Source organism: Gymnoscopelus microlampas (assembly GCF_963454915.1).
Source record: "Gymnoscopelus microlampas genome assembly, chromosome: 10".
Taxonomy (NCBI): domain Eukaryota; kingdom Metazoa; phylum Chordata; class Actinopteri; order Myctophiformes; family Myctophidae; genus Gymnoscopelus; species Gymnoscopelus microlampas.
In genome coordinates, this window is record NC_139947.1 from 5,783,815 (window position 1) to 5,805,679 (window position 21,865).

Sequence of the window (21,865 nt, forward strand, 5' to 3'; positions counted from 1 at the left end):
AAAGTAACTAGTAGTAACTAAAGTTTTCAAATAATCGTAGTGGAGTAAAAAGTGTAATATTTGTCTCTGAGATGTAGTGGAGTAGAAGAAAAAGTGCTGAAAATTGGAAATACTCCACTAAAGTAAAAACACCTCAAAATTGTCCTCAAGTACAGTACCTGAGTAAATTTACTTAGTTACTTTACACCCCTGCTCTCCCTATACCTCTCTCTCTCTCTCTCTCTTCCGTCACCATCTCTTCCCATTCCCCCGACTCCCTGACCCCCCCCTAACCCCCCACCCATCCGCCCATACCTTCCACACCCTTCCTCGCCCCCCCCCTCATCCTCCTCACCCACCCTGTGTGGCGGGCGGGTGGGCTATCCCGGCTGCCCCTGCCATCTCGCAGCATTCCGAGGGCCCTCTGCTCTGCTCGGCTACACAGAGGCCTATTGTGTGACTCTGTTCTACTGGGAGATGGTCGGGGAAGCTGGTAGCTCCTCCACTACGCCGTCTAAAAAACTCTAAACTAAAAAGGAGAAATACAAACGTGTAGCATGGACAGCTAGTGTTGAAAGAAGTTGCTTCCATTTTTGGACTTTTGAGTAAAAGTATAGCCCATACCACAATGTAGAAATAGCTCAGTAAAATGTTCTGTATTCAAACGTTTACTTGAGTGAAATTGCAAAAGCATTGGCGCCGAAATGTGCTTTAAAGTACCATTAAGGGAAAGTAGGCTACTCGTTATTGCAGAATGTCCCAGTTTTTTCAGAAGTAAAAAAAACGTGTCTGCATCTTTGGAAAATAGCCGATCTACAAACTCACACAACGCGTTGCATCGTGACACAATGTAAGCTTGTAGATCTGCAAATCCTTTTAATTATGTTTTCGCAGTGATTGGGTACTGATAACTCGTTTGTACTGTCAATCTCAGAGTTAAGAGTTTTATATTGTAGATTGGGGCCCCAGAGATCAAATGGGGGTCCTTGGTCTAGTGCATATAAAACTTGGAGTTTGAGAATCACTGGTAGGCTATATTAAGTACAGTAGGCTATACATATTGTGATGCGGGACATCAATGCTGTCTTCAGATTATAACATCAAACATTGAGTGAGGATTTATTTAGCTCCTCCACTTCCTTCATTACCGCTGTTCTTTCCCCAGCGCTGTTTCTTTTGGAGACGTGCCATTGGTCACATGGTCAGCTGATTTGCAAACTTTGTACACATAATCATAAGCTTCTGCTTCCTCCTTATGATTTCAGGTGCATGGCTTACAAACGGATTCAAAAACGGAGTCTTCAATGAAGATTTAAAGGCCTCTAGTGCAGGGTTTCTCAAAGTGGGCACCGTGACTCCAGAATAGAATAGAATACTTAGATAATATTTGGAATTTATCAATATCACTTCAGTTTAACCCCATAGACCCTGTAGTCAAGTGGTTCTCAACCAGTGGTCCGGGGACCACCAGTGGTCCTTGAGGGGGTTCCAGGGGGTCCTCAGCAAAAGGTGTTAGTACATTTTCACCCCTTTATCCATATTGTATACGTTGGCTATTGAAAAATAGCAGATGTGCCGCGCTGCAAGCTTGTACATCTGCTATCTTTAAACATTTTAGAAAAATCTTGGAAGTGTTTGAAGAATTTTGTAGATTTTTTTAACAAATCTTCTCTTCTGGGGGTCCCTGGCACAACATTTTCAGATGGGGGGCCGCGGCCAAATGTATATCAATAGGCTCTATGCACAGCAGCCATATTATCGCTTCCTTCACAGGTGTTACCAGTGATACTAATGAAGGCTCTGTTCCATTTAGTGTAGCACAGTAGTTCTCAGATTTTTGAATTTCAGATTTCCACGACCCCCATAACGGGTCCATTTGGTTCCATTTGTACACTCTCAGAGTTACACACCCGTAAAGGGCCATTTGAGTGAGCCAACATGCACAATATCAGCACCCTGACTCTGTCTGACCAGAATGGAACAGAGCCTTCATTAGTATCATTGGTAACACCTGTGAATGTCTTATGGCTGCTGTGCATAGGGCCTATTCAGGGGTCCTTGGCATGAAAAAGGTTGAAAACCACTGCTCTAGTCTATACTTGCACTGTACTTTTTGCCTTCTTTTTCAATCAACACCAAATCTCTTGCCAAAAATCACTATTTTTTGGGGGTAAAAATGCAAAATGCATGTTTAATTTAGTCTGACCAGAAGCAGAGACAAAAACACATTCCCACCAGACAAAACAATGAATGACCAGAGAGGGGGATATCAAAAGCAGAGGCATGGACCCCTCCCCCCTCCCACCCTGTGTGTTGAGTTAATTAACCCTGTGTGGACTGGCTGGCACACAGTATTGGTTCAGCTGGGTTCCTGCTATAGTGTAAATTCCTGGTGGTTTTTGTCAGTGGGGTGGTCGCATATCAGGACTGTTGGTTCAGCTCTCTAACGGAGGCATGCGGGATGCAGACCCCTACGTACACGTTTGACCAAGAAGAACACCTTGTTTTCTCTGACAGCAGCTGTCCTTCCTGACCCCTACACTATAGCCTGACCGTAACTATAGCCTGACCCCAGGGTTGCAGACAACTCACTCCTTTAGTATGCTTCACAACGTCTCTTAAGTTGTGAGTGGCACAGGTTCATAGGTTCATAGTTTCAGGATTTGTAGTGCACCCCCCAACCAGTTATTACACTGGCCCGGGGCATGGTCCAAAGAAAGAGAAAGAGAAAAACACACAGGACAAGACAAAGACTAGACTAGGACAACAGGAACTCAAGTCACACTGTCAGTCAGTCACAGCAGGAGGGAGTAGATCCTAAACACACACACACACACACACACACACACACACACACACACACACACACACACACACACACACACACACACACACACACACACACACACACACACACAAAACAACAAGTGAACCTAGGAGTCCTCCACGCGTTATCATTCCTGGCCCCCTATCTCCTTTTTAAAGTTATCAACATGAATAGGCTCTGTAGCAGCCATAATGGAAAGACAGTGGGCCTCTTCACAGGTGTTATTAAGGATACTAATGAAGGCTCTGTTCCATTCTGGTCAAACAGAGTTGATATTGTGCATGTTGGTTCACTGGAAACACTTGGTGACGTAGAGGGGGACGCACACGTTTAGTGTAAGATCAGGATTAATTTTGTCATGCAAACTGTGGATCAGTGGTTCTCAAAGTGCGGTCCGAGGACTCCCAGGGGTCCTTGGGGGTGGTTACATGGGGTCCCCAGCCAAATGATTGATATGATAGTTAGGAATCAATAGGCTCTACACAGCAGCCATTTTGGAGAGAAATTGGGCCTCTTCTTACTTCACAGGTGTTACCAATGATACTAATGAAGGCTCTGTTTCATTCTGGTCAAACAGAGTCAGGGTGCTGATATTGTGCATTTTAAAAGGTATGTAACTCTGAGAGTGTACAAATGGAACCAAATGGACCCGTAAGGGTCCATTTGGTTCCATTTGTACACTCTTATACAGTTATGGGGGTCCTTGAAATGAAAAGTTTGAGAACCACCGTAAAAGCGTTCATTAGTATCATTGGCAAAACCTGTGAAGGAAGTAAGAAGAGGCCCAATTTCTCTCCAATATGGCTGCTGTGCATAGAGCATATTGGACCCTTAACTTGTGATCTTATTGAATAGTGGCCCAAGAATGGTGATAAAGGTGACTCGGTCTTAACCGCTAACCCGATTGACTAGTGAAACTAGTCGCTCAAGCTCACAAGGCACGTCACATTTTGAAGCGCTGTGACTGTGAGCTTGTAGGTCTGATTTTTTTTCGCTATTCAACGCGACAACTGATTCAGAATCAGCCCTCGTGTCGATCTGTTCTCTAGAACTTCTCTTCTGCTGAACAAAAACGCTGACCAAACACAGAACCGTTCAGGGATCCGTTTGTTGCTTCTTGGGAGTTTGAGCAGGAAAAGGCTTCAAAAAGGTTCTTTCCTGTACGTGTGAAGGAATGAGGGAGCTCTGTAGAAGGCCATGACCTCTGGAAGGACCGTGCCTCGCTGCATGACAAAGATCTCCTTTCATCTCACTCACCTGCGGTTCTATCTGCCACAGAGATACATGACCATACAAACATCACACAAAGTAGCAATACCACAATGTAGAAATACTCTGTGACAACACAGTCCATGCATTTAACATTTGGCCTTAGTAAAAGTTAAACCGGTTAAACGGACCTGAGTGGCACTGTACTCGGTGCATTCTTTTTCAGTCTGCAGTACACCAAATCTCATTCACCAAAGATAGCAGATCTACAAGCACACATCGTGTTACAATGTGACGCATTGTGAGCTTTTAGATCAGCTATTTTTGATGAATGTCCAACCCCCCCAGAATAGGGATGCTGTGGTTAAACGTCAAGTATAAAGTTAGTTTCAATCTGCCTTATAATGGAAATGGATATTCTCTAAAATATTCCTCGTGACATATTGTATCTTAGGAGGAAAATTCACTGTAATATGACATAAGGTTCTAAAAATTAACAATGTCATTCAGGGCAGCCGTGGAAGGTAAAGTTATTTACAGGGGTGCCCTGAGCCAAAGAAGTTTGACAACCATTGGCCACTGGGTTACATGTTAAACATACACACTACCCAACTTGGTAAATTGCAATAATTCCACTGCAATAAATATGGAGTTGTGTACATGCAGTATACAGGTTGCACTCACAAGGTTTATAGGCAAAAATCACAAACTTGTCGGCTGTTTGCAAACATATAGGCCTAAATCAAACAATTGGAATAGCTCAACACAACTAATATTACAAGTGGTTTCTCCAAATTCAACTCAAAACAGCACTTTTCAATGACTGCTGCGGTTTAAAAATGTCATGACAAGCTTCTTTAGTACTTAGTAGAGCACACTTTTGCTATGTTATGACCTGCTGCAAACGTGAGTTCACTGATATTCTTGGGTTTGCGTTTTGCAACTGTCTTCTACAAAGATTTTCTACAGGGTTCAAATCAGGAGACTCTGACTGGCAGCCACTCTAGAATTTATAACCATTACGTTGCTATCTACATAAGAGAAGGTGTCTGGTAAGAAAACCCACAAATGTTTTATTTAATCAAGTATCCTATTTCATAACTTAAAGGTAGGGTAAGTGATATTTGGGGGGGGGGGGGGGGGGGTTTGTTAAAAAGGTTAAAGTACTATATTCTGATAGTAATCATTGCTACAGAGCGTTTGTTCGGTCACAGGGGTCTCTCCAGCTCTTTAGTAAACAGAATATAGTACATTTTCAGGTAGGTGACAACATTTCAGCCAATCAGAAGAGAGCACTGAAAATACATTCTGTTTAATAAAGAGCTGGAGAGACATGGGAGACTCCTTTTACTGAACCAACACTCTATAGCAATGAGTACTATCAGAATATAGAGCTATTTAACACTTATTTAAACCAAAGTAAATCACTTACCCTACCTTTAAGTACATCTAACTACGTCTAATATCTGTGACAAACTGTAAATCGGCAGTTGTGATGATTTTAATAGTGGACAGACCTTCTGCTTCAATAAACGTACATGCATTATGAATTATGGTGATTTTAATAGCGGAGAGACATGCCGCTTCAATAGACATACTATACATGGTGCTTACATGCAGTAGGATGCCATTGGTAGGCAGGTTTATGAACTGTCCACAGCCCTCCTGTGAGGCACAGAGTGAATAGACAGAAATGGTACCATCTCATAATGAGCATTAGTGAGCACCAGTTATATGAAGACAGGGTTGAAAATGGGTGAAGTGCTCCTTTAACACGAACATCTAATAATAACTAATTGCTGTCATGTTTATTCTCCCGATGAACTGCTTCTCACAGCCTCGTGTCGACTTGTCCCTGTCTAAACAGAGACACAGCTGCCTCTTAATAAGCTTTCATTCATCTGGTTAAGGATGCTGCTTTATCTTGTCTACCGTGTCTATCAAACATTTTGAAAACCTTTATGAAGGAAAGTAATGTTTACTTGAGATAGATATTTAAAGGGAATTGCCGCAGTCTGACATATCAATCTAGGCAGGCTTGCAACAGGTTCTGAGCCTTCCTTTAATCACTGGATATTTTGAAACATGATTTTTTTGTTGTATCTTTAACATTTTACAATCAATCGATTGATCGATCAATGTCACAACACATAGTAAGTTAAAAGTGAGGTGAAGTTATTATCTATGCAGGCTTCCACTGTTGCAATTAAAATAAAGTAAAAAAATAAAGAATGAGAATAAAAACATGAAATGACAAAAGGAAAGGAACATAAAATCCGTGAAAATAGCAGCAGGTTTAAAACAGTGTCATGTAGTTTAAAAGTCCTACATAAAAGGATCATTTAGTATAATACAAAAAAGAAAAAGCAGAGACGTCCGGGTTTAGGATTTGTTCAGCAACCTGATAGCTGCTAGATAAGTCTGTTATTGTGGCTCCTGATACTCAACACAGTAATTACCTACAGAAACTGCCCAAAACTCACAACTCAAGCTGCTCTTGTGGCTTGGCCAGTAATAACTGTACAGCCAAGGGCTAAAACACTCCACTGTAGTGGTTGCTGTACTTTTTCATTTCAAAGATACAATTGTACTGTTATTTTTCTAACTATTCATTTGTTTTGATTGAATACTTAATTAGCAGTTTGTAAAAAACAAAAAAAGGAAACAGGAAAGTACAGTTCAATGCAAGGTCTGCTAAGAGGGTTTACATTTCCATTGGGTCCAATTTGTACTCAATTCATAGAGACATTTAATGACAGACAGATATACACTACTATGCAAAACATCATAAAAACGGTTTGAAAACAGAAACACTAAAATATGTACAGTAAACAGTTCGAGTGGGGGGGGGGGGGGGGGGCAGTGTCTGGTTCTATCTCTGGTCATCCTCGTCCAACTGTGGTAAATCCTTTTCTACAGGATATCTTATCCATGCCAGAATATCCTATCCATTACAACTGCAGACTCAGTCCCAATTTTCTGCTGTAATCTGAAGACTCACCTCATCAGACTCCATCTCAGCCCGTAGCACTTGCCCTAGCCTTGACGACCTTGCAGGATTATGCAAAGGCTAAAATGTAACTTACTGTAGATAGCATGTTATATAGGCATAGTATAGTTTCAATGTAGGCTTAGGTATTACTTTATTATTAGATTCCTATTTTTATGCATTTTATGTATTATGTGTATTGTGATGTATCATGATGTGTTATCTTGTGTCCTTGCTTAAATCGCTCTGGATTAAGAGCGTTTGCTAAATGCCTAAACTGTAAACTGTATGCCTGGCTGCACCACTCACTACCTTCAGTAGATCTTTGATATTTTTTTCACTTAAGGCAGTGGGTCTCAAAGTGCAGTCCAGGGACCCTCAGGGGTCCTTGAGGGGGTTCCAGGGGATCCCCAGCAAAATGAGGAATAGTTTAAAATAGTTTAAAGTAAAATAAAGCTGAAAAGCTTAAGCTCTATTTTATTGTCCAGCTATTCGAAAATAGCTGATCTACAAGCTCACACAACGCGTCCCCCGGGGGGTTTCCGACCCACAGTTTGAGCACTGTGCCCCATTGGCCCGTTCCATAATCCATCCCTGGTTCAATGGATCTTCAAACAATTGTGATTAGTCTCTCATTATAGTTCCATCACTTTAAACCTTCCCTAGTATGAATGTCGTTAGTTTATTAACACATTAACCCATTAAGACCGCATCTGTGTCATTTTAGATTTCTTTTTCAAAAATAGCAGATATACTGCTATATAAGCTCATGAGCTTGTATATATGCTATTTTTGAAAAATCGTGAAAATTTGTGCAAATCTTCAAATGTATATTTTTTAAAGCGAACATTTGTAACTAAAATCTTTGCTTCTGGGGGGTCCCTGGAACTAAATATTTTGCGATATATATATATTTTTTTTCAAAAAAACTGTTAAAGACCAGCCAGGTCAAACAGAGTGCTTTGCTTGACTGTCCGAACACAGGGCCAAAAAATGGTCAGAAAAGCAAAAGGCTGCGTCTTTTTTTGGGTAAGCGAGGCCTTGCAGGTCACGGGAGGGAGGAAGGGGTCCTGGGAGAAAAGCAGCCCCCCCCCCTGCAGATAGAACAGAACAGTGGGGCTGGCTGGGTGGGTGCTTGGTGGTGGGATGGGCGCAGGAGGAGGAGGAGGAGGAGGAGGAGGGGAGCAGCAGGATGGGGATCAGGTTCGGGTTTCACCTCCACTGGGGGTCTTAGGGGGCCGGACTGCTACTTTCTGAATATACGAACCACCATAGGAGGCTAGGGTGGACATAAAACCGCGCTGCTTTGCCCTGACGCGGTGGGTTCAGAGTGCTGGCAGTTTGGGGGCCCCGCGTTTTTGGATTCCACTAGAAGATTTCGGGAAAGGGTTTCTTCTGACTGCATGGTTCTATCAAGTCTCTGAATATCTGGGAGAAGAACACCAGCTCACCACCACCACCACCTACAACCACTGCAACAACCTAAACTGAGTCTCTCAGTTTTTATTTCTGCACCCCTCAAGGCACCCTGTGCATGTCTAACATTTAGACATGTTCAGCTTTGTGGATTCAAGGACTGTCCTGCTACTCGTAGCGTGTCAGGTGGTTTTACTAGCCGTTGTCAGATGTCAAGAGGAGGATGACCGTAAGTTTGAACACGTTAATAACTCGTCAATTTTTCACGTTTGCAAAAAAGAAAGGTCTGGGGATTTGTTGCGCTGATGACACTTCCAATTGTTTTTTTGTTTTTTACCAGTTTAATTGTATTTTCCCCACCCAGAACAATAGATCAAAAGCAAAGACAGACAGTGGCATGGAGTAGAATAAGAAGAACATGGATATGCTTTGGCTTCTTTTACATTTGTATTCTTATGAAGAGCAACATCTCAATTTAGGCAACATATTATTGCCAACCGGCTGCTTCCCAGCAGCTGGTTGGCAATAATATGTTGCCTAAATTGAGATGTCTTATTTCGTTATGACCTCGTATTAATTAAAGGCTATTTCATGCATTTAAAAAAAAAAAGGGATCTTGTTATAGTGATGAAAAGCAGTGAGCAGGTTGTTGTTTTGGAGGACAGGGGTCCCTGACAGACAGGGGTCCCTGACAGAGGTGAGGCTGTCAGGGTCCATCTGTGAGGAATGGAGCACCAGGTAACAGGTGAACAAGCATCCTTTTGTTCACCTGGTGGCTCTGGGTCTGATTGGTTTTCTGCTGGCTTGTTGTGAAACTTCTTCTTAAACCCCAGCTGACAGTTTTGTAGATGACAAATCTTTATGGATTTTATGGGCAAGAAACCAGTGTTTTTTTTTGCCACCTTTATACTTAGTTGACCGAAGTCCCCCAGGGCTCTGTGCAAGGCCCCCTCCTGTTTTCCCTCTACACTGAATATCTTCGGTGAAATTAGCTCAATCTACTAAGCTCACACAACGTATGCTTGTATTTCGTTTTTTTGCCAAATGTTTGCCCCCTGAACAGGCAGGGACGCTAGGGTTCATGTGGTTAAACACCATCTTTTTGTCACATTTCTAGAGGACCCCCTCCCCCCTCCTCTTTCCTGCACATTTCATAAAGAGATGCCTACTTTTTGGAAGCTATTTGAAACGAGGGCTTTGTTGTTAATTAATTACGTCTAGGGGCTAAACCGGAGTCACAGGTTGTGGCTCTCGTAGAGTTGGGGTTTCCTAATGCAAGGTGACGGGGTCAGACATTGCTTGACCTTTAGACTAGCAGGCTCAAAGGGGAGCAGCAAGAGGAGTGGCAAGTTTGTAATTCCATCACGGGCAGAACCTATGGGCAACACAGCAGAGATTATGAAAGATGGACGTGAAGATAGATTTTTAGACAGAGGTTAACAAACCCTGTGTGATGAAGCTGCACTTTCAGCACATTATTCTGCCTTTTTTCTGCATTTTCAGCACATTTTATGCCATCCTAGTATCCATTAGCTTCTATCAAACGCATGACATCCCAAATTAAATTAAAAGTTAGGGGAACAGGGATAGAACAAGTGAACTCTTTTGCAAAAGGACCCAAAGTAAAGCCACTGATCTGCCGTGCAGAGCGCAGGTTAAACGCGACCTTGTAACGCGTACGTGCTAAGAATCAATTTCACATAAACGCTCGATAAACAAATAGCGGCATTTAGAGAGTATGGCTGGGGGGGACCTGTATACACATGACACAAGCTGGCCATTCTTAAATATCCCCCGTGTGTTTGAACTGGCTCTTGACACAGCTACCACGTCCAGATGCCGGAGATTTTTTTTAGAAGGAGCTCCTTGTTGACTTAAGGCAGCAGCTTGTCAATTGTGCACAGTCTCTCCTCATGGCTGTGAGAGAGGTTCATTCATGAGCTCCGGAGTGTAGCACCGCAGGGCCTACAGGTTAAACACACAGCCTGGAATACCTTGAATAGCCTCACACTTAACCACTTGAGCCCTGGCCTCCCTTATTCTGAGGCAAACATTTGGTGAAAATGGCAGATGTACAAGCTCAAAAGTCATTGCAAACCGGCTATTTTCAGCTAAGGTATTTAGTGTAGAGGGGGAAAAAGCAGGGGGCCTTGAATAGACCCCTATGCATGGGTTTAAGTGGTTTTAAATGCCATCTTTTGTTGGTATAACACTAATGCTATAGAATTATCTGTATAGGGACCGGAAATTTAACTGAATTCTTCAAATATTGCTATTATGTTTGTTTCCTCATATGAGCTTCAGTGCAAAATGGAATAGAACTGTATGGCAAAAAAAGAAGGTTCCCAACTCGACACCATTGATAGGAAGGGCTCTTATTAGCTGCTAATCAGGGGGTTCAGTCAGTGTGAATTAAAGTTACGACACGCAGCCTATTTATCAACAAACAGTAGAACATGATGCATTATGCATTGATGAGAACTCTCTGGAAATGTTGTTTTGCTCAGGAAGCAATATGAATGCTAAAATGTTCTCCGCTTCAATCAATGCTTATTATGTTGCGTTGATTTGTGTAATATGTGATATGATATGATATGACATGTTATGATGCAAAGTGATACTTCCTATTCATACAGGTGCATGTAAAAACAACTTGAATATCGTGGGAAAAGTTCATTTGTGTATAAGAAATATGACCCAAATTCATCCAAGAAAGCATAATTTCATGTTAAAAAAATTAAATTATTATATTATTATTATTGTCCACCCGTAATTCATTACGGGTGGACTTTTAAGATATTTTGAGATGGTGGATGTTTAGATTTGTATAAGCTGTGTGCCATAATCATCAAGATTAAAACGTAGGGCTTGAAATATTTCACGTCATGAATCTAGAATACATGACACGTTCACTTTTTCAATCACATTATACATTGATGAACCTTTCCATGATATTCAGAATGCTTTGACAATCACCTGTATAATATGCTTTATGCTGCTGTGTGCGCTGTGCACAGCAAGGCTTTGTTTGCAGAAAGATAACTTTGATATCTTTCTCTCTCTCTCTTCCCACATACCTCACCTCATGTTCACCCCCCCCTCGTCCCTCTCTTAAACCACACCCCCTCCATGTTCCCACCCACTTTTATGACTCCTCCCACTTCCTCAATTTACCCCCCCGCCCTCCAACCTCATCCTTCAATCTCTATAACAACCATTTATGCTGTGTCACTAAACTACTTTCTTCTCTCTCAACACTTTCTCATCCCAACCCTATGTCCACCATCCCTGCACGTTGCTGTCTGTCTGTCTGTCTGTCTGTCTGTCTGTCTGTTTGTCTCTCTGCCTTCCTGTCTGTCTGCCCGCTTGTCACACTGCCCCCTGGTGGTCCCAACAACCACAGAGGAGGCGGGCGGCTGCATCCAAGATGGCAACCAGTATAACGATAAGGATGTGTGGAAGCCAGAGCCGTGTCGCATCTGTGTGTGCGACAGCGGGTCGGTTCTGTGCGATGAGATCATCTGCGAGGAGATGAAAGAGTGTGCCAACCCCGTCTTCCCATCCGGAGAGTGCTGCCCCGTCTGCCCTGCTGATGCCACCGCTCCCATCGGTTGTGATTTATTTATTAACGCCGATATAAATAAATTACTCTCTGACTTACTTGCATCTCACCCTGGCGGCTAACACTTTGGATGGGGAACTAACTGTCTGAGGACATGGGCCTCGATCCTCCCTGAGGCCTGCTCTCATTGATTCTGGTCTACTCTTTACACAGTAAATTCCTGGATGTTAATTAAACTCTGAGAGGGTACAAACTCCCAAAGTGTGCAACTGGAATAAACTTGGGGAGTGTGCAAATGGCTCAAAGTTACATGCCTTTTTTCGGGTCCATTTGTTCACTCCCATAGTTAAATTAACCCTCAGGATTTTACTGTGTACATGTATGTTTATTTAAGACATGAGGTTCCCCATTCATTCCAAAGTGGCCCTTTTTCCTGCCTGCTTATTGAAACGGAGCACTAAGGGCTAATTTATACAGATCTTCATCTGGAAGACGTGATGAATGTCATCACGGTTTTCACATGAAAATCAGTTTAGCACCAAAGTATAAATTAGGTTTAAGAAGCTGTGTTCCTCTGGAAGTCTAAGATGGGTCTCTAACTCCATATCTGTTTCTTCTCATTTCAATTAGTGATGACAGAGATGCAGCCCGTAATCTCTTTCTTAGATGGATCCTATAACCTTGGACGAAGACTGACAAAGATTATTATTTTTTGATTCTGACATTTATGTATCTGTCATAATGAATGAAATAAATCTCTCTCAGTCTCTTGGTCCAAGGCTAGATGGGTGCTATCCATATAGCTTTGCATCAGTTAGAGATTGGTGGATTTGTATATTGTTAGATTGGTAAATGTGATGCCCAACGTCAATCCAACCATATCTTTAATGACTTCATCTCACCACTCAGTTGGGTCAAACGTGTCAAATGCTTTTAGCCTAACGTATACTCCACAGCGCGACAGCTGTCGCTTGCTGACACCTTCGTCCGATGGAGCACACAGTAGGCTTCAGGCCTTTTGAAGGACCTCCGTATTACCGTGGTATTTTTAGAAGCACCAGTTGCTCACGTGACAGGATGTCATAATATGACACTTCCTGACACGGAAGTCTAGACGTTACATTCATTTGGTTTGTGGATAAATGAATTCACACAAAGAATGCGCTTTAGCTGAATCTGGCATCCCTACAGTATTTTGGTCATGTCATTATAGGTGAAAATTGTCATAAATAGCAAACTTAGCAGATATATACAAGCTCACCGCACACCATGATGTGACACGTTGTGAGCTTGTAGATAGTAGCTGCACGACACCATAGTACGTTAAAAGACACCTCATTTACATATCAACTGCTACTTTGACTGCTTTCATTATTCCCATTTTTTGCAATACTGATTTGACCCAAAACGCTTTCTAATCCATCCAACCTGCCCATATTAAGGTTATATCTGTTTCCCCCTTTCTCATGGCTTGGTCTCTGCTGGCTTTTTGCTTCAAACCACTAAATTGCAGAGCTTATCATTAAATGCATCTGGATGGGTTCTACGCACAGGGTTAAATGGTCAGAATAGCGTGCCTATTCTGGGGTTAAGGTTCAGTGAGAATAGCCAAATATAGCCGATCTACAAGCTCACAATGCGTCGCAATGCCACACCTTGTGAGCGTGGCTATTTTTGAGCTTTTGCTCCTGGCTATTTTTGGCTAAGAGAATTGGTGTGAGAAGTGGATGAAGTATATGTGGTTTAAATGGTTAACCACTTTCAACCTGCGTACCGGTTTGTTTACACATCATTATGGGCTTTAAGTCTTTAAAGAAATGTCTACCATTTTCAAAAGATGTTTTCAAAAATACCAAAAAATAGCAGACCTAGAAGCGCACAACATGTTTTGATGTGACGCATCGTGAGCTTGTAGATCTGCTATTTTTGAAAATCAGTTGAAAATATAAACGGGGCTTAAGTTGTTATTATTAAACATGAAAGCGGAACACTTTGTCTGAGGTTTTACCATTTTTAACGTTGTTCTTTCTCTTCCATCTGTCCATTCATCCACAACATCAGAGTCGATCGGTGGCAAGGTGAGACAAAACACTCATATCCATCCATGTCAATAACAATGAACCAAGATTGGAATTGTTTAAGTCATTTTTATGCAAATACAGTTACTATGTAGCACTTTGAGATTTGCATGAGTTTGTATGATTATTATTATTATTGTTGTTAATATATGTTATTATAATTAAATGGTAATATATTAGAACACTGGCTCTCAAACGTTTTAGTTTCAAGGACCCCCCAGTTTGATATGCATTAGGTCACGGACCCCGCATTTGATACAACTTTCTATTTCTTTGACTGCAATCTATACTATAACATCCTCACTCTGAGAGTGTACGAAATGGAACCAAATCCATTTGGTTCCATTTCGTAAACTCTCCGAGTCTCAGCCCTGTAATACCCCAAGGACCCCTGGGGGTACCCGAACCCCAGTTTGAGAACCACTGTATTAGAACCTCAAGTGAATGTGTTTCTGGAGGCATATCTCTCACGCTGTTCATGTGTTTTTTATGAATCAGGGACAGAAAGGTGAACCAGGAGAGATCGCAGATGTAAGTATGATTTATGTTCAGTGTTTCATCATAATAAATGAATTAACCACTTCAACCCTAGCATACCTATACCTATTCTGGGACAAAAATCTGGGGAAAATAGCTGATCTACAAGATTGCAATGCGTGCGCATTGCAATCTTGTAGATCGTCTGTTTTCTGCAAAGACAATTTTACTTTAGAGGGGAAAAGGTAGCGGGCCTTGGATAGGTGCCTTGAGGGACTCCGTCAATGAGTATAGGGTTTAAGTGGTTAATGTTTTAACAGTGTCACATGGCCAATACTTATATTCACTTTAAAAACTATGGAAATACCACCGAACATTTATTTTATACTTCTACTACAGTACATTAAATCACATTATGCCCCTGTCTTTTTAATACTGCAGTGTCTCATATTTAATTACAATTTTTATGCCTATTATTTGCTGCCTCATGTCCTGGCAGATCTTTTTATGTACATAGACTTTTGTACAAAAATAGATTTAAAGCTACAGATGTAGCTGCAAACTTGTGAATGTACAACCAACCAACATTCCCCTGTTCATGGATTAGTCCAATTAATTTCTCATTCTCATTTCATTTCCATCTCTTTATGCTTCATCGTACAACGGCGTGGGAAAATAGCTGATCTATAAGCTTGCGTCGCGTCACATCTGCAAACGCATGGGAAGCTTATTGATTTGCTATTTTGGGCGCATGACACAGTCGTACGACCAAAGTATAAATCAGCCTTATTTCTGATAAGGGCTTAAAACTGTGATTCTAACGGGAAGAAGCCCTGCATTCCTCAGACATAATCAACCCACACTAAATCCTTCTTAATACCCATTAGTTACTTTCTTTGTAAGTCTCCACGGCAAGTGAACAAAGCCCTGCCTAATAGAGCTGGTGTTTTGATCTACATTTATCCTGTCAAATGACATCCGCGTCACGCTGTGCTTTTTTTTTGTCGAATTTTCACTGGAAGAGAAATGTCCTTGAAAGAATGCTGTTCAAAAACCATGAACACACCATGAAATATGAATGTTGATCAGTGGTGGAAGAAGTAAGATATTTTACTTAAGTAAAAGTAGCGATACCACACTGAAAATACTCTGTTACAAGTCAAAGGCCTATGTGTACAAAATGTAAAAGTACAAAGGTGTTGGCATCAAAATAAAGTACCAAAAGTACTAAAATGTTGTGAGCTTGTAGATTGGTTATTTTCAAAAAGCTTAGGAATAAAATAGGGCCGAAGTGGTTAATGTATGTTTTATAATATAATGTTTTAAATCTGCAAAGTAACTAGTAACTCAAGTTTTCAAATAATTGTAGTGGAGTAAAAGTACAATATTTGCCTCTGAGATGCAGTGGAGTAGAAGTAAAAGTATTGAAATTTGGAAATGCTCCAGTAAAGTAAAAATACCTCAAGTACTTGAGTAAATGTACTTAGTTATTTTACACCACTGATCTTGATTTCAGTCTTTTATATCAGCCAGCAAAACAATTGATCAAAGCCTTCTTTTTTCTTTCTCTCTTATGTAGGTCGTAGGACCTAAAGGACCAGCAGGCCCAATGGTAAGTATTACTCAAAATCTTTTTTTGTGTTATTTTTATGGAGCTTTTATGGTGATATTATTGGAATAGATAACCTAAAGTTGCAGCTGGATGCATCTACCACAACTCAAACCTGGGCTGTGTTTGTTGACGTAGTTTATAGGTGCATGATGCATTTTATTCTGAATAGCAGGTTTATGTAAATAGTTATTATTAAACATCTGTCTGAGACAACATGCATTTGTTCTTTTGTTAGGGGCCCTCAGGAGAGCAGGGACCACGCGGAGACGCCGGCCTGAAGGGAGATAAGGTGAGGAACAATTTACAGTGTATTATTTAGGCATTCAGCAGATGCTCTTAATCCAGAGTGATTTATCACGTGAGGTAATGCATAAAATGCATAGAAATAGCAATCTAGGATCACAGGTAAACCAAGAACCTATCACCTGTCTAAACAGTATAGTGTCCAAGGATAAATAACCTAAAAGATCCTTGAAATTAAAAATGGTCGAGAATCACTGCTGTAGTCCCTTGTCACCGCTGACCCCCTATTGGTTGATCTTTAGGGCTGTTAAAACAGTGCTAAATCGATGCAAAAAAGTTGCAGCAGCACCCCCTACTCACCCCCCCCCCCCCCCCCACTGATGAAAGGGAGCCCCAGGCACCAAAAAGTCTTGGTCCGGCCCTGAACAGGGCCGGACCAAGACTTTTTGGTGCCTGGGGCTCCCCCACTGAACAGACACACCTGACCAACCTGTAGGAGGAGTCACTATACTGCAGTGACAGAGACCACTGGTTCTCAACCTGTGGGTCGGGACCCACAGATGACAGTATAGTGACAATTTTATGACTTTTAAGACCTTCTTAATACCTAAAAAGAAAAAAAAGAAAAGAAAAAAAGATCATTACTGCATCAAAAGTAATCAACAAACTATACTATAAAAACTGGTCAAACATTGGCCAAATTGTCAAATGATATGAGAAACAGGCAAATATTTTGAAAATAGCTGATCTATCTGATTATTTGCGGGGGTCCCCAGTTCAAATATGACTATTTTGGGGGGTCTGTAAAGGTTGAGAAGCACTGACATAGACCACCCTGCCCCGCCTGGCTTCCCATCCTCACACACAGCCAATAAGACCAGTTTGTAAACTAACGTGTAGAGCGGAATTTCCGGGTAGAATCTCTATGGATATATATCTACACAATATAGAATAAAGTGTCCAGAACGTTAGCTGTGTCTGGTTTGTCAACCTGTGGATATTTATAACAACATAATATATTTCTAATAGTCAATCAAAATATCATAAGTATCCTGTTCTTCCATAAATAAGGTTTATAATTGCATTGAAGGAGGCATGAGCTCAGTTCTGGGCTCTCCCAAGGCTGGCAGAGGGAGAGTAGCGCCCAGAATTACGTAGGCAATTGGCACTGGGTGAAAAAATGGGTTACAAAATCGTGGGATTAAAAATGTAAGTAAAATAAATGAATAAATAAGGTTAATAAATAATACTACTTCAACGCAACGCTGCCCGGAAATACATTTTTGGTTGTGGTGATGTCATAATGATTTGGTCTGTAGGCCCTAGTAAGCACGGCAGCCATATTGGCATGAAATTAACCATTGATACTAGTTAAGATTCACAATATCAGCACCCTGACTCTGTTTGACCAGAATGGAACAGAGCCTTCATTAGTATCATTGGTAACACCTGTGAAGGAAGTAACATACATTCCAATTTCACGCCAATATGGCTGCCGTGCGTATAGAACCTGTTAGTTTGGGACACCCAGCCAAGCCAGATTCCACCATGGATAATTCAAATGTCTTTTATACAAAACTGTATCCATTGGACTCAATGGGCTGCAGAATAGTCTGTCTTGCAATGTAAGTTCAATGTCAGCTATGTTGAGGAAGATGAGAACATAAACAAAAAACTAAACTATGTGACACAAAGCATCCTCAAATTCGTCAGGTTAGGTCTATTTGTTTGATATCGAAACATATCATTTATACAAAGAAAGTTCTACATCATTATTCAATGTTGAATCAATAGATTCACCATCATCTATCACAGTGGTTCACAAACCTTATAGCTCAGGACCCAAAAGGGAAATCAGAAGTTTGCCCGGGACCCAAACTAGTGAAAATAGCAGATCTACAAGCTCACAATGCGTTGCTTTGCGCAGCGTTGCGAGTTTGCAAGTCTGCTATTTTCATTATTTCTTAAACATTTATTTTCTAATTTAGGGAATTTCTTTGATTACTTTTTATTTTATTCATGAAATTGTTTTTTGAAAAATGTCTTTAGAAAATATTTTAAAAATAACAATTAATGACAACATTTTGGAAACAAAAAATTAAGGGAAATTCACTCACAACCCACAAAAATGGATCTGCAAACCAATTGTTTAGGAAACAGTGATCTATCACACTGATTCTCAACGTTCGGGAACCATTTTGGTTCTATTTGTACACAATCAGAGTTAAATGAACACTGAGGATTTGACAGTGTAGATTGGTTGTCCCAGAGACACACAGAGCACTGACTCATGTGACGCTTGGCCAATCAAATCCGGATGTTACGTTGGTGACGCCCACCAGTGGTGGAAAGTAACTAAGTACATGTACTCAAGTACTGCAATTTTGAGGTATTTGTGCTTTACTTGAGTATTGCCAATTTCCAACATTTCGGCCATTTGAAAATAGCCGATCTACAAGCTCACAATGCGGATTTGTTCCTCCTCTTCCCAGGCCTGTCACAATTATTACATAATCGCCATTAATTGAGATAATTGCATCATTTTTTGCATAATCATCATTATCATCATAATCATTTCCATGTTGAAAATGTTTCATATTTTTTCTAATATTATCAAAAATAGTGGAAATAGCAGATCTACAAGCTCAAAACACGATTTGAACTTGTAGATCCGCTACTTTTCATGTATTTTGTTTGTATAAAATGATGAAATTGTGTAAGTTATTTGTCATATCTGCCCTGATGTGCACCTTTTGTTTTACGAAGCCCTAAAAGCCAAACAGAAATGTAATCTTATTCTTAATGATCCAATAATGTTCAACAACAGAAACACAATTCAATCGTTATTTCATTTGAACGACAATTAATCGTCAAGTGAAACATCACAATCGTGACTGACAGCCCTAACCTCTTCCTCTCTTTTCCCTAGGGAAATATCGGACCTCGAGGCAGAGATGGTGAGCCCGGCACCCCAGGGAACCCAGGACCCCACGGACCCCCAGGACCCTCTGGAACCCCAGGACTTGGAGGGGTGAGTCAGCCTTTTAGAGACATGAACCACAATATAATTGTATTGCTACCTATTTTGGGCATGTCATTTTAGGTGAAAACTTTCTAAAACTTCCAAAACCATCAAAAATCTAAAATCCCTGGCAAAAATAGGGAAAATGGCTACAAGCTCATAACGTGTTGCATTGTGAGCTTGTAGATTTATTTCCTATTTTCCCTATTTCTTTGTACTACACCGTTGTGTGATGAAGAATAAGGCTTATCGCTTTGTTGATATATAAAAATGTAATGTAAAAAAAAAGTTAAATCATGTTAATAAATAAACGCACTTCCAATATTCGATTAATCAAAATGTTAATCGTCAATTGATGGAATAATCGCTGAGAAAATAATCAATACTTGTAGGCAGCCCTATGCCGAATTCACACCAGCAGCTGCCTGCCAAATGTACGTGGTATGGACCAGTTTTGCCAGATTTTGCGAGAGAAATAAGCAACCAGGTGTATGAAAACAAGCCCAAAAGAAGCGACTAACACATGAGCACTTTAACCCTATGTGCTGTACATCGGCTATTTGAAAATAGCTGATCTACATGCTCACAACGAGTCGTGATGCGACGCGTTGTGAGCTTGTAGATCGGCTATTTTCAAAAACACCTTGAAAAAGACAAAAAACAAAAAAAAACATTTTAACAACACAAATCTTTTATGGGGGTCCGTGGCTCAAAATATTTTCAGATGGGGGTCCGTGGACAAATACATATTCATTTGGGGGTCCTTGACATGAAAACGTTTGAGGTTGGTTTAAAAAACAAACAAGCCCAAATAAGCAACTACACTTAGAAGAAACAAGCCCCGCAACTACCAACATTTACAAGCTACTTTACAGAAAAACAAGCTCAAAGTCGCTTATATTTAGCAGACCTGGCAACACTGGTATGGACAGAGTGGACCGAGCTCACAGACAGTCCCATGCTCGCTTGCTTTTAAAGGATTGTTTTAGGTAAGAAATAGGCCATGCAGTTGCTCAATCTTTATACATTTCCCATTTACAACAGCTATAAAAGAGAGAGAGTTGCACGCTTTAGTGCATACCTACTTCAGAGCATGGCGCTTCTGGTTGGCTGTCGCTCTGTCTAGTCGCCACACATCGGCAGCTTCTGGTTGGCTGTCGCTCCGTCTAGTCTCCACACAGCGGCAGCTTCTGGTTGGCTGTCGCTCCGTCTAGTCTCCACACAGCGGCAGCTTCTGGTTGGCTGTCGCTCCGTCTAGTCTCCACACAGCGACAAAGTTTAACTTTTCTCAACTCTGAAGCTCCTCCTCCTGCCGCGGTTTGGGAAAGCAGCGGCATACCGATGCTGGCGTGAATTATTCGTCGTCAGTGGGATTCTATGAACCCCCTGGAAAGATGTTATCAGGTCAATTACAGTGGTGGAAGAAGTACTCAGATATTTTACTTAAGTAAAAGTAGCAATACCACAATATAAAAATACTCACACAAGTAAAAGGCCTGTGTTCAAACTGTTACTTGAGTAAAGGTACAAAAGTATTGGCAATAAAAATGTACTTAAAGTTCCAAAAGTAAAAGTACTAACATTTTTGAAAATAGCAGATTTACAAGCTCACAATGTGTCGCGACGCGTTGTGAGCAAAAACAATCAAATAATTGTAATGGAGCAAAAGTACAATATTTGCCTCTATGTAGTGTAGTAGAAGTAAAAGCCAGAAAATGTTTACTTGAGTAAACATACTTAGTTAGTTTACACCACTGGTCAATTGAACGAATAGCTATGAATAGGTGGCTAATGCTAAAGAAACATCAAGAAAACCTATTCAGCTGACATAATTCCATTTAGGACATTTGCCGTAGCCAAAATATCTCACATGATGAAAAAATTAATAATACACCCACTTTATTGTACTAGGAAATTGGAGATTATGTTAGACAAACAATTGTACCATGATTATTAAGGCAGAGAATGATTCAGTTACCATGAAAAGCAGAGATTCAGTTAATTTCATTCTTTATTGAAATGTAATGCCACACTAGAACACTTTGGGTGAACCAGGGGCCTGCTAACCACTTAAACCCTAATTGACCGGGATCCCCCAAGGGTCTATCCCCCCCCTACTTTTTTCCCTCTACACCAAATCTCTTCATTGAAAATAGGCGCTCTACATCTGCTATTTCGGCCAAATGTTCACCTATTCTCGCCTGATTTGTGCATACTGGGGAGCAATTAAAAGCGGGAGCGACGAAAGGTGGGAATGCATGGCACGCCCCCCCACCAGGGCCGCATTAACCGCGGAACTTAGTGGAACTGGCGTTCCACGGCCCGCAGCCTGCAGGGCCCTGTGAGAATTGTGTATCTAATTTTTGTGTATTTAAAGAAAAAATGTTGATTTATATAGGTTAAATAGAACCGAATTTGACCGAATTAGACCCGAATTAGACCGAATTAGAC

General features: G+C 41.0%; 1 protein-coding gene across 1 annotated transcript in view; it reads left to right on the forward strand.

The window, feature by feature from the left end:
• The first annotated feature begins 8,311 nt into the window (after nucleotides 1–8,311).
• Nucleotides 8,312–21,865, forward strand: part of col2a1a (collagen, type II, alpha 1a) — a 49,135-nt gene continuing 35,581 nt past the window's right edge. The window contains exons 1-6 of the mRNA XM_084068193.1: nucleotides 8,312–8,649; nucleotides 14,044–14,060; nucleotides 14,559–14,591; nucleotides 16,117–16,149; nucleotides 16,385–16,438; nucleotides 19,322–19,423. Coding sequence (XP_083924319.1) covers nucleotides 8,556–8,649; nucleotides 14,044–14,060; nucleotides 14,559–14,591; nucleotides 16,117–16,149; nucleotides 16,385–16,438; nucleotides 19,322–19,423 — 333 coding nt within the window. The 5' untranslated portion in view covers nucleotides 8,312–8,555. The remainder of the gene's footprint in view (nucleotides 8,650–14,043; nucleotides 14,061–14,558; nucleotides 14,592–16,116; nucleotides 16,150–16,384; nucleotides 16,439–19,321; nucleotides 19,424–21,865) is intronic.